Source organism: Sinohyriopsis cumingii, unplaced genomic scaffold (assembly GCF_028554795.1).
Source record: "Sinohyriopsis cumingii isolate HCF-2022 unplaced genomic scaffold, ASM2855479v2 utg002226l, whole genome shotgun sequence".
NCBI lineage: Eukaryota > Metazoa > Mollusca > Bivalvia > Unionida > Unionidae > Sinohyriopsis > Sinohyriopsis cumingii.
This window is the reverse complement of record NW_028316162.1, coordinates 131,828-146,501: the sequence shown is the minus strand read 5'-3', so window position 1 is coordinate 146,501 and position 14,674 is coordinate 131,828. Positions and strand designations below refer to the sequence as shown.

At 33.5% G+C, this 14,674-nt stretch overlaps 1 protein-coding gene across 1 annotated transcript in view; it reads right to left on the bottom strand.

Moving 5' to 3' along the window:
• LOC149770911 (E3 ubiquitin-protein ligase rnf213-alpha-like) overlaps positions 1–14,674 on the bottom strand; it is a 512,819-nt gene that overhangs the window by 376,431 nt on the left and 121,714 nt on the right. Inside the window, exons 16-19 of the mRNA XM_089948996.1 lie at positions 12,169–12,317; positions 9,466–9,663; positions 2,112–2,234; positions 641–761 (exon numbers count right to left, since the gene is read on the bottom strand). Coding sequence (XP_089805122.1) covers positions 641–761; positions 2,112–2,234; positions 9,466–9,663; positions 12,169–12,317 — 591 coding nt within the window. The remainder of the gene's footprint in view (positions 1–640; positions 762–2,111; positions 2,235–9,465; positions 9,664–12,168; positions 12,318–14,674) is intronic.

Below are 14,674 nucleotides of genomic sequence, written 5' to 3'. Positions count from 1 at the left end.
TAGAATAAAAATGTCCAGATGGATATTTCTGTAAAAGTACGTATGGATTCCATATCCAATCCATGTGGAAAATTTTGTATGGGCGCATATGCATTAGTCAGAGTGATTATGGTAATCTTGTATGAAAATATGCTTCCAATCACAGAGCACCTATCAACTTCTTCATTAGCATAACAGCCCAATCAGCACAACATCTCTTCATTTACATCATGCGCTAATCACAATGCCAAATGATGCTGAGTACTAATTAGCATATAAGTGACCCAACTGAAAGTCTTAATGAATACACTGACATAAGCCACAAAACATGGAATTAAGATCTCAGTAAGATCAAGTTTCAAACCTTTTTAATGGTACTATTATTTCTTTCCTTTCAGTCAACTAATGCTTCAGTGAAAAATTAAAATTTTGTACTGTTTGGGGCTGATATCAAAATCTAATAAATTTCAAGGTAACCATCAATATTCAAGAACATTTCAAGATTGTGCAAGACCCTGTAAATAAAAATAAGAAGGGTGGGGTGAGTGGGGTTTTGAATTGTAAAAAGCAATTAAAAATGTAGGGATTTATGATGCAGGTACTTTAAATTGTCAATTCTACATGTGGTTTAATAGTAGGATATATAAACATTTGCTCTTACCTTCATAAGTATCATATTCTTCACCTTAACTCCAGGTGGGGTCTGTAGTGCACACATGAACTTGACCAGTCTCGTTTTACCACAACCTGTCTCTCCCATGATAATCACCGGAATGTCACACCTAGTAAAAGAAACAAGAATTTATTTACCCCAATGTGAGACTAGTGTGACTATACAGTCTAATTTAGTAAAAACAGCTATATTTTTTTCATCAATATGTATTCTCTTGGGGCTATAAACAGATATTCAGGATGAGTCCTGCACTCTTCACTCATGGAACTCAGGAGTCCCCAGCCTATACCTGCGAGTCGTGGCACAAACTCAGGATTCCCTAACTTACAAAAGGATGAAAAGGAAAATGAAAAGCATGTGCTCATTACTTTAATAATATCAGGATTAAATGTTTAGCCATTTATAATATCACACTTCAAAGAAAATATTTTTCAGTAAACAAAATGTTAAGTCTAACATTATGCAAGTAAATTTTAAATTTTTTACCGCAACAGCAATATTACAACAACAAAAAAAATCACAACAATAAACTTGTCAACAGTTGGTTTCAATCCCAAGAATGATCACATAATATGCTGTGTAGCTTTCTCTCCAAGTAAAATAGCATCTCAATTCCCAGCCAATAAACATATAGGAGGAAACACCTGGAGTTTCACTATACCATATATATCATATGAATTACCATGATTATATTAAAGAATGAATGAAAACATATACCAGCAAAATATGTGCAAAAAACTACTCATTCAGAACAAACATTTTAGTTAGTAAACCATGTTAAATGCCTTAAGAACGGACCGTAAGGAAAAAGGTAGGATAAAACGTGGCTCAAGAGAAAAAAATTAATTATTCTTTGTACATGTATGGAACATAAATACATGTAGCTTAGACTGTGGACTTCAACTGTTTTGAACATTATTTCACACAATCTTTAGGTACTGAAACTCAGATGTCACCAATCAAATTGAACTTTCATTTTCTGTTGTTTCTTTTTAAACACTGTTACAACAAAATAGGACATCATTTATTTGCCAATCAACTGCATGTACTTATATACACTCACTTATTAGAACATGGGTTCTTTGAAGTATGTTGGAGGGGCAGTCCTTTTCACAAGATAACTGCAATGATAAGGATTAACTGTTAAGTAGTCCCACTGGTTATCTTGCTTCTTGCTCGTTTACTTAAATCTAACCTTTAGATATTGTGCAGTTTGGCAAAGGCTGACCAAACTAAGAAAAGACCGAGCATCCTGCAGAAAATGAGGTGTGTCACAGGGATGCACCACAGGGAGAAATGGCATGTCCTTTGAGAATTTCATGCATATTTGACCCAGAAGATCTCATTCCTGAGAGCCCTGCTCTCTGGTAGTTTCTGGAAGGTAGTTTTTTTTGTATAGTTTTACTTAGAAAACAATTGAATCTTTTATATAGCAAATAACTTTCATCAAAAATCTCACCTGAACCTCATGTAGATAGCCAGAATCTTCTTCACATTGTCTGTTGTCAATTCATAGGTGTCGTCAGGGTCATGAGGCATCTCATTTCCCATCACAAGACACAGTCTTTCCAGCTTTTTCTCCCTGTAACAAGATACCATAGTGGATAAGAGATCACTCACCTATTACTGACTTACTGACATAAAAGCCAAATGAATTGTTATTTGGCTAAGTAATAAACAGTGTTATATATATATATATATATATATATATATATATATATATATATATATATATATATATATACACACAAACACCCTGTAGCTCTAATATCAAACTAATATAACATTAGGACTGAATCAAATTGTCCAACAACTATTTTAAAACTGTATTTCATCATTTTTATAAGATGAAATATTAGGCAGCAAATAAAAACAACATAAACAAGCTTGTACAAAAATAATGGCCTTATTGCACCCTGTGATATTTCATCCTGCATTCAATACTGCTGCCTGCTTGGTGGCCCAAAACAAAAAAATTTCAGATCAAACTAGGAACTTTGCTGCTTGGATCATATATTCAGACCATAGATTTTGTCTGACACTTCATGTGAAATTTGCTAACTCTCAGTAAATCAGTTCTTATTTTAGATTATATCAGTTGTGAAGGTCATAAATGAGACGGGTCTCAGAAGGGGTATCCACCCTCATGGTATCTCTAAAGCAATAATTGATACCATCAGTCAACATATCAAGCTCTTTAACCTGGGAAACGTCTCTTCTGTAATTATCTCTGTTGGAGGCAATAATGCCTAATGTGAAACAGATCTAGAGTATTTTCAGGAGATGGACCAGCTTATAACTACATCAGAAATGCTAATTCACAATGTTGGATAATTGTCTTTGGTGTATGCCCCCTGAAAGGACTGTGATGTATCAGAACACAATCATATCATCTAAAAAAATCTATCCAAGACACTGGCCTGGCTTATGTGAACATGGATGATCATTTTAAGAAAGAGGGCACCCCAATACTCCACTAGTTTGGAAGGGACATAATCCACCTTTCACCTTCTGGAGTAAAATAGTTCCTAACTGCTAAAGCAAAAATCAGCACAAAATGTGAAGCTAGTTGACAATTTTCACTTGGGTGTGTTTACTAGATGGATGGACCAAGGACAAGATCAACATACATGTACTACACTAAGCGAGAATTCTGGATGGAAAGACAGTGAGTGAGAAAGCATCACCAGCTGTGCTTTCAGTGTGGTATTGCAGAAATAACGAGCAACTTAAATATCACTCATGTGGATTTCTTGGCCACATGCAGTCCATGTGCCAAAGACATAGGTTTATGGCCAAGAAGACATATCCTTTAATACATTCAGTATATATTCAGTCCTGCCTAATGTATGTGAAAATTGCTATTCCATTATAAATAACTGCATATGTCTAAAGACAAAGTCAGAAACCCTCTTGCAAAGGAAACAATGTAAGATTCTCATTGCAAAAGCTATGTATATGATGGCTCTACAATTCTGGATGTAAGCAGTAATGTCAATACGAAGAAAATGCATATAAAAATAGTACTCTGCTAAAGGCCTGAGTGACCATTATCAAGCAAGACCAATTCTTTCACCTCCAAAATCATCTCACCATATGATTTCATAAAGATCTTATAAAAATTGTAATTAGAAGAAGTTTCAAAATAAATTAATGTTCTTTGTGATATTATTAAAATGTTTGATGCTGTCAAAAGATGCTTTAGGTTGTTGGTACTCACTCTTTATAGATGTCATTGACAGGCACACTCCTTTCAAAAGGCAGAGTTAAACATGTTTTTCAAACAAGTTGGATTACGCCAGAAATCATACAAGCAATAAAAAGATGTGATCAACATTAAGCACTAGGTTGAAAGACTCTTCAGGTTATCAAAAAATGTCTCATTAGGAACAAATGATTGGCAAATCAAAACAGAAACTAGGAAACATGTAGAAATTTTTTAAAGAACATGGAGTTAGTAAAGGTCATTCTCATTCGCATTCTAATAATTGTTTGCACTTTAAGAAAAGATGGTGCATGCATCAAAAAGAATGAAGACATTGCCAATGAGTTTGTAACTTTTTTATTACTGTTGCTGATAATATTAAAGAACAAATTACTCCTTTTAGTCATGAGGAAATTTCATAACTTTGTAATGAAAACAATTTGTGAAAGTACTCTCTATAAAATACCCTCATAATGGATGATAAAGAGATAAAATATCTGCAAAATTTATAAGTAACACAAAGTCCATGAAGATTATTATGGACAGCAGCACCTTTCATTTCAGAAAGCATAATATATATATGTCATCTTAATATAGAAACAAATACTGTTCTTGACAAATGGAAAGTGGCTAAAGTGAAACCTCCTCATAAATCTGGTCTGATTGGTGAAATAAATAATTTTAGACCCATCTTAATCCTTCCTGTCTTATAAAAAATTCTTGAAAAACATCCTCATGATTCCCTAATGATTTTTCTTGATAAACAATCTGTTGTATGATAGACTTTGATAGCTTGTATGATAGCTTTTGCTCAAATCATTCTTGTGAAACTGCTCTTGCTAGTATGGTTGAAAAATGGCTCAAAGCTTTAGATAATGGAGGACTAGTGGGAGTTGTGCTGGTTGATTTTAGGAAAGCTTTTGATCTAGTTGAGCATGATATTTTACTTGAAAACTTAAAACAACAACTCTTTAAATTAGTTTAAGCCATATTTGAAAGGAGAAGAACAAAAAGTTGACAAAAACTGTGTCATGTCAGACAAAAAGCTTGTGACATAGAGTAATGCAAGGATTTGTTTTAGGGCCAAAACTATTTATTACGTTTATAAATTATCTATATTTGCAAACAGTAAATATTGAAACTGATCCTCTCTATGCTTATGACACCACCTTATATGATATTAGCTTGTCTAAAACTAGTGCTGAAATAAACTTACATAAGCTTGTCTAAAACTAGTGCTGAAATAAACTTACATAATGCTCGTGTAAAACTCTCAGAATGGTGTAAACATAGTGGAATGGTCATAAATTTTCAAAAACCCAAAGTGGCATTGATAACCACTCAACAGAGAAATAAACAGTATTAAAAATAATATTCTCCACAGCCATTTTAATGATGTGGAATTTAAAAATGTTATGCAAGATAAACTTTTAGAAGTTCAAGCTGATAACAATATGTTGTGGTCAGAGCATATCAGTAATGTTACCAAAATGATGCGTAAGAATCTCTGGTTACTATAAAAAAATTATAGAATTCTAACCTTCAACCACATGATAATGTTTTGCAAAAGTAATATTCAGTCTCATCTAGACTACTGCAACATCATATGAAATAATACTTCAAAACCAGATTTATTAAAAATGGAAAGATTTACAAAATGAGCCATCAGAATTATCCATGACAACATGGTTCATGTATGAAGGATTTGAAAATCATGTCTATCTATGAAAGAATACGTTTACCAAAGGGTCAAATTTATGCATAAAGTTTCAAATGGTTCTAAGCCCATATCAGTGAAAGGACAAATAATACCAATACAATTTTTAGTCTATCAATTCTACACTCTATGTCTTCCAACTACTTTCTTCTTCCTAGGCCCAAAACTGAATCGAACAGAAACAGTCTGGCTTTCTCAGGTCCAATTATTTGGAACTGTCTACTTAAACATGTTAAAGAAACATCATCAGTGACTTCCTTTCATTATTGATGTTTGAAATGGATGCAATCCAGATAATGACTTTAACTGGTTATAGCCAATTTTATGGCATATATTACATAAAGTGTGGGCAGGGTGAGGGTGTAAGCATACAGGTAGGTAGACTGGTATCAATGTGTGGTTGGATGGATGGGTGGGTGGGTGAATGTAGCTGATTCATTGGATTTCATAATTATTCATGACAACAGACTGATAATGTAGACAAATGTACGACAGATTTCAAAATCATAACCATCTATGAAAGAATGTTTCAGAAAGGCTAAATTTATATTGTTATGTATATTTAATTTAACTATTTGTTAGTTATACTTTAATATTTTATTTATGACATGCTATTGTAATGTAACATTGTATGTCTGACTTGTCCTTGTCCAAAATTGAATTCATTTCTGCTTGACCCAAGTTGACTTTTTATTTTATTCATTGTAAACAACTTATACATAGCAAAATTATTCTCTCTGTGTATGGGCTTAATATCAGGATCATTATTAATAGATGAGGTAAAAATGTTTATTTGGGTCAAAGTTTTGGAGTTTCCTAAGTGAATTATACATAATCCAGGTTATTGTTTTGCAAACATCAGGATCATTCTAGAAGGTTATTTTCCATTAGAAAATTTTTTTAATAGAAAATGCTAATTGTGACCTGAGGTCAAGTAGAGAATTATATAATCTTGTGATTGTGAGGATTTGGCCATACGTGCTTTAACATCTATCACTTTCAAGTTGTATTATGTTGTGACCAGTCGGGCTGAATTTTATTTTCTTTAAATTACTGAATTCAATTGATTATTTTCTCTGGAAAATGTTAGAGGAAAGGGATTTTGTTCAGCTTAAAAACATGTTGCATCCTGCAAAGGACAAATCAACAGCACTTTAAAAATTTTGAAATAAGAATTCAAAGTGATATAATACATCAGACATCATTTGTGGACTTTAAGACTATTTGCGAAAGTTACTGTAGACAATGTGGACAAGTTAAAGAGATTGTTATGCATGAATAATTTATCAATTTCTATTGTGTCTATACTCTTGTCCTAGATACTAATCCAAATAGATCAGCCAGATTAGTGACAAGAATTTTAACTGCAGATCCAGGTAAGTAAGCAATACATAAATATGTTTTTTTCACACAGTTTTCTGTAATTATGGCAAGTAATATATAAAGATTGCTCTTTTTATGCTGAGATTACACTTTTTTGCCACTTATATTAGTAATAATTACACTTATACTGCTCTTTGGGGGTTGGCATGTGTGAACCTACAACAAAGCAGCTCAGGTTCACAGTTACTACAATTTCCCTTTCATTGGGTACCCGGGTAACTGATAGAATGGACGGTTACCTGGTAGAAATTTCCAAAAAATTTTACATCTCTAATGTCTATATGACTTTTCCTCAGCATATCTGCATTATTCCCAGACAGTTGTTTTTGAGACTTAAAAAGTGTGTTTTGATCTCCAAAGGGAGGGGGGTGTGTGTGTGCATGTTACCAAGACAAGCAGCACTCTCAAATTGAGAGTATGCCATCTTACCATATAAACCTATAGAAAACGTTTGGAAATTCAAATCTGAATAAAATAGTAAACTTGTCTGTTTTGTTCAAAACATTTAATACACTTTATGTATATTTAATTTAATTATATCTGATTTAATATATCTTTATTTCAATTTAATTGTTTGTCAGTTTTAAATTTTTTTATTTTTCATTACATGATATTTCAAATTACTTGGATTCAAAGGATTAGTTCTGTTATTTTTCTGGAAAATATGTGTGCTCATGTAATATTGTGGAACAAGAACAGTTTTTTATAAACATTTATTCAGCTATCAGAAACTCGAGTGATAATTCTTGTTTCTACAAGGAACTGTAGACTTCAACACTACAGATTGCAGCATACGTCATCGTCTTCCATCTTGGATTCTTCGTCGGGATTTGAATGTGAAATCAGTAGAACATTTTGTTATTAGGACTACTAAAATTTTATTCTCGGATTATTTTTGGATTGTTTTGTTTTCATTTTTACAGAATTTTTCCAGGGAAATAAATTATTGTATTTTTAAAAGCTTGTTGTTTTCACTCTTTCTTATGTTACTGTTTATTCAAGCTAAAACAAGTGATATAAGAACTTACAATGAAATAAATATTTGGCAAACTTAGCATTGTCAAATATCAATCCTATACACATGAGCACACACTCAAATAATCACAACCACACTGACATTAAATAAAAACAGACATCAAGTTTCTGTCTTTAAAATCCATTGGATTGAAAAATATATGCTTAATTTGATGCAGTCTTTGCTGCTCTCCATAGTTTAATGGTGAGTTTGATACTAATGCAAGTGTCATTTCTTTTAGCATGCACTAGAGATCGTATGGTATTGTTGTCCAAATTCGATGTTGGATTCTCAAAGCAAATCCTGGTAAGAATGGAGTCGTTCATGACGACCATATTAGCACTGCCAGAACTGTATCTAATGCAGTCTGACCATGAGATATGTTTGTCTCTATAGAAAAATGAATATATATATATATATCACATTTAAGGACTGACCATTCATTGGGTGAAGGGGGAGAATATTTTTAAGTTTAATGGGGTCTTTACAGGTTATACAGCAGAAATAAACACCTCTGTCCAGTTTGGGTGATAATATTTTATCAATCCAAATCAACTGTGCAAACGTGTGTACTTATTACTATCTTTCAATCAATCTCTTTCAAGGTTACAATCATCCTGAAAAGCATGGGTCAATTAACAGTTAGTAGTTTAACAAAATTAAGATAATGAATAATAATAAAGAGAGCTAATCTGAATGGTCAATTCAGCATGTTGAATATGTTTCATACAGGTAGTGCTCCTATTTTGATAGGCGTTGCATACTACAGAATGACTATATAGACACGTTTGCAGTATTTGCAATGAATTAAATGTGCCACCTTGCTGCCATGATTGAGAAAGTAAAACTCCGTCAACCTGGAGCTTTTAAATTTGTTTTTACTGGGCTTTGAGCAGGACTGTTTCCTGTTCTTATATACTTTTTACAGGTAGTTATATCATGGCAGTCAAGACATTTTTTTTTGTTGCTTGTTGTTGTTGAAATAACTTTGCAGCTAAGATTCCTGAAAATCATGTTTTTCAAAACACGACTGTCAGGGGATTTGGCAGTCCAAGATTGCATATTTGGTGATGTGGCTTGTTATGGTATGTATGCATCAGGTGGAACTGCTACAAGATTTTCAAGATGACTGCTATAGTGGCCATATTGGGTCTCAGATCAGCACACTTTTCATTTAATATCAACCGGACATTATAATAAGTCTTTAAGTGAAAATGTTATTCCTTCTGAATGGATGTTCATATAAACATAGGGTTTTCCCCGTATGTTTATATGAAAATCCATTCAGAAGGAATAACATTGAGATTTTCAAGATGGCCACCTTATGTGTATATTTGAGTGGCACCATTTTCATCAGCTGTAGCTCAAATAATTGTAAAATACTACATAATAAAAACTGGATAAGTAAAGCAGTAAGAGAATATAAACTTAACTTAAATACAGTACCATTATATCTACCCAGAACATGAAAATATAAAAGAAATGTTACAAACCTTGAGAGGGAATCAAAATCTTCTTGAATAGGTACTCTGTTGCGAACCAGACTTTCATATAGATTTGTGGGCATGATGGCTGTCTCAAGCACTTGTCTGGTTTGCTGATCTATCAAGTTTCCTGTCCTGCGGTCAATGTTAAATCCCAGAAATGTCAAAGTGTGTCCATCAGGGTTAAAAAAGAGATATGGATGAGGACTGTGAAAGAAAAACAGCCAAAATTCAATAGTAGCAATGTATGTGTAAGAAAGCAACAACTGCTTCAAAATTACAATTACCAATATGAGTCATTACTGAAACCATCACATCTGCAAGACTTTAAATTGTTTAAAAAAATGTTTCACAATCGCTTTAAAATTCCATATCTCACAATCTCAAGAAGAGATTTAACAAATGTTTCCTTCTTTCCAGTATATGTTCTATTTTTCAGACTGAAGTAAAAGTCAAGCCTGGGTTGTAAGAGTTGGAAACCAAGATACAAATGTTTTAGGTAATGCACTATCCAGACCTCCAGCAGGGAAAGTTTTAGTTCATATTTAACCATTTTACCATGAAAGTTTGTTATTGTTTCCCATATCAGTGAAGCTCTTCATGGTTCAATTGGCATTCTTCAAACAGCATTTCAGTTCAGATTCTGACCGCATGTGCTACTTCAAAGAGAATAAAATAAAAAGTAACCATCTGATCAGTCTTTGTGTAATGCTAATGTATCAACATCTGAGAGTGGCTTGTTTGGGGATGAGCTTCCAAAATGGGTGAAAGTGTAGAGGACCTGTACAGCTCAATCAAGATAAGGCCTTATCAGAACTTTTAGAACAAAAGATTTTAAGCCTAGGGACAGTTTAGGTCCAGTGACATTTTAAGGACCAGAACCAGGCCTGGTAGATACAATGTAATTTGCTGCCAGAATTCAGAACAGGAGGAATTATGGTGCAAGGCAGCAGCTACCCCATATCAGGCATTCTAGACCCAAAAATAAATCAGATGTGTGTTCATATATCCTTGGGTAAAACATATTGCTGTCTAGACAAATGGAAGAAAATGATACATGGCCCTTGGATATTACAAAGTAATCTTAGGCAACAAGATCAAATTTTTGGAAGAGCCAAAACAACAATTTATTAAAAAACCTATACAATTTTCACCATCAGAGTTAGAGCTGGGTGCCACAACAATTTTGTACAAAGGTATACCATAATTAAAATTAGGGAAACACAATTTAATGTTCTGGGTAAGGGACCTTTGACTTTCATTAAGTTTCCTTTGCCATAGCTGGAAAACAATATCTTGCTCCGATTCTTAGCAAAAGAGCATTGCATTATCCCTTATATGATTTGAAAAAAAAATTATCATGAGATTGGAAAAAAAATCTCAGCTCAAAATAAATCACAGTCCCTCCCCCAGTACTTTATATTAGATGAATTTGCTCTGTGTAGTTGCAATCCAAAATCTGTAACTAAAGTGGGATGAAGTGCTGACACCGAGGCATATGGTTTAATTGCTATACAGCTGTAATGATTAATGGGGTAACTTTGAGCTGGATGCCAACACCAAGGCAAGATATTTATTTGAGAAAAAAAGCAAACATAAAACATAAAATAAGAAAATATTTAGTGAACTTGATAAATTTCATAAAATTCAAGCAGAAAACAATTTTTCTCTTGAAAATCTTGATGATTCTTGGTCTTGCAAAGGAATACATCTACTTAAACATTAGCATACTCTAGCAAAAAACCAAAAATAAACTTTTTACAAAAGTGAGATTTGGCCCAAATATCTTTCACAACAACCCATTTGGCCTCCATGCTGACATACATGACACATGTCAAATGTAATTAAACTATCATAAATATTAATACTTGTAACAACAAGTATTTGTATTAATAGTTGTATTTTGCTGTATAAACACTTTGTTTTGTGCAACAGAACTTGTGATTTTTTATTTAAGTTGTATTTTCTCTTTCCATATGTTGCATTTTTAATTCCCAAGTGATATTTCATAAGTTTTCTGCCAGTACACATGACCCAATAAGCCCATGGCTTGTAAAGGCAGCACTTACTTTGTTTTCAAGCTGTCAATTCTTTTGATTGAGCCCCAAATTTAGTAAATGTAGCTGTTCATTGCCAAATAAAGTTCTACATCTTCCAGTGAATGTTTGACTGTAATCCTTGTTAGATTATAAAGGCAGCACCCACTTTATTTTCCACATGTGCTCAGTGCCAAGTAAGAGTGGGTGATTATTGTAACTCCCTTTGATCTTGCCACACAACTGATGTGTTCAGCCGCAATATATTAGACTTCACAGACTGTATGGTCAAAGTGTTACTTATAGAGCTCAAGCTCTGAGTATCTACATAAGCACCCACATATGAAAGAGAAGCCAAAGAAATGGAGTCTGATGATATTTATGATGACTAGACCATGATGATTTACAAGATGATAATGGAGGATTTCAGATTTGTCAAACATTGAGGATGAATTTTAGATGACATTTGACAGTGACATTTAAAGAATACTATTAATAAAAAAATATATGTGGACTTAACTTTCTTCAGCTAATTGTACCACCCACTTTAAAAAAAGTCACCATTATTACTAATGCCACCATTTTACCATCTAAGCTCACAATTATCTTTCCATGTTCACCATTTTACCTACTAAACTTTTCATTGCCGATCAATCTTTCAATCACCTGCTCTCACCTGCTCTCCCATGTTCTCCTCATTCTGTATTGTGCAAGACCTTCTTCTTCCCCATCACTTTCTTCCATCTCCTCATCATCTTCTTGATCTACCTCAATCATGGTAGTTGGTGACTCCTCACTCATCAGCAAGGACCTTGTGGAGAAATCCTGATTAAAACCAGAATAATAAATGAGTACATAGCTCACCCTTATGTACATTTCACTAGTATCCTGTGGCCATTAAAACTTATGCAGAAAAAAACTAAAGTGCTCATGGTTCCTTTTATACTACTCATTATTTTTCAATCCATACATCTGAACTTGCTGCCAGGAATTTAAAAGGGGGGAGCTTCCCCCTTGTCATAAAAATAAGCAGGTAGTCGAAAGAAAAGAAGGGGAGGAAGAAACTACCGTAAGTCAATATTTCTCTAACATGTCAATATCTGTCTCTCTTCCAGCTCCACTCTGTTAGAGCTCTATTGAAGTCAAAATCTTTTAAAGATGTCACCTCTAGTCATATAATCATTTATCTGTTGATTGTTTCTGAATTTAGTCTGTGCCTTATCTTTTAATATTATACTGTGGTAAGATCACCCCTTCAGTCAGCTGTCACAAGGGGCATATACATAGCTAGCTTAATCAGCCTGAACAAGTTGAGAAACTCTTTGTTATGGTTATGTACAATTTTCCAGAGCTCACAGGTATTGACCTTATGATACTTCTCCCTCAAAATAAAATGTTTCACTAAGTTCTGCCAAAGGTTCACTTTCTTAAATCAGTGCTTTGCTAACTATTATGCCAGATTTCTCATCTGCTTCATAACTGCTGTATTGCAACTCCTCCAGAGTCCATCAGTGCTATAGTGTCCTTTTCAGGACAGAGATAATTTGGATCAAATAAATATCTTTACTTTTTAATTTCATTTTATATGTTATTTATTCAATTTACCATAAACCAGATACAGCTATCTAGTTTTGTAGCACAAGATCCTGCTGGGCTAAATTGTGAAAACTGCAATACTTTTAAACTGTCTGCATTTTAATTAGGTTTTATATTCAGTCATTTCTACTTTAATTTCAAAATACCATGGAAAGCGGAACTGACCTACATGCCATCTGTTTATGTCCATCCAGCATGTACATTAGACTTGTATTCAGCATCACTTTCGGGTTCAAAATCACTCACTGGTATCTTCATTAACACATTCCCAGCTCCAATAATCTGATATAGTTTAAAACTTCAAAAATTATTGTCATTGCCACTATTATCAGCGATTATTTGCTGAAAGAAATTGTCGTCTGAAGATGAACCAGGTTGTGATTCAGCCATTTTGGTGTTCTAGATAGCCCATATTTTAAACACACATTGTAAAACTTCCTTGATACAAGGTTGAAACTATGACAGAATACTTGTTCCAGAGCCCAACATGCCAATCAAATAATTTAAGAACCATTCATTTTAAGCTGAAAAACCCCAATGTGTAAACAGTAGCCTACCTGATTAGAGACAGATGTCACTACAAGTGCTACAATACCACTACTGATGATGTGACAGTGTTGTATACTGTGCAGAGTGTATTTTTTTATATGTTCAACTTTATACTAATTTATGGGTGTTCTTGCACATCACTGCTCTCCAAGCGCATGAATTAATACAAATATTGCGTAATTCCCACTTTTGCATCCACTGTTAGCATATCTGGTTAGTGACCTTGACCTCTGACCTTTTGGGTCCAAAATCAATAGGGTTCTGCCAAATGCAGGCCATCCACAAAGTCTGGTCACTGTCGACTATGAATAAATCAGCATTCTTCCTTACCCAAAATTACAAGTGATCCACAAAGTTTCAGAACTGTGGATAGTACAACATGAGTTTATTGTTTGTGTTATGTATATTTAATTTGGATGTTTGTTTGTTAGTTTTATTTTTTTAAAAATTATTTCATTACATGCTATTGTAATGTAACATTGTATGTTGGACTTGACCTTGTCCAAAACTGAGTTAATTTCTGCTTGACCCAAATTGACTTTTTTAGTTTATTCTGTGTAAACAACTAATACATAGCTAAGGGCTGTTCCATTTAAACATACATGGTAGCAAGGGAAGGCAGTTTTTTAAAAATATATGCCAGGGTACTTTTATTTGACAGAGTTCATATTAAAATGATAAGAAAATTCTAAATTGCGTCTATGGGCAGGTACCCCACTTTAAAAGTGCCTTCCCTAGATCCCAAGTATGTTTCGATGCAACAGCTCTAAGTTATTCTCTTTCTCTCTCTGTATAGGCTTAGTATCAGGATCATTATTAATAGAAGAAGTAAATATGTTTATTTGGGTCTAGGTTTTGGAATTTCCTGAGTGTAATCCAGGTTATGGTTTTTATTTTGTAAACATTAGGATCATTCTGTAAGGTTATTTTCCATTAGGTAATGTTTTTTTTAGAAAATGCTAATTGTGACCATAGGTCAAGTAGAGAATTATATAATCTTGTAGCTGAGAGGATTATTTCATTCGTGCTTTAAGTCT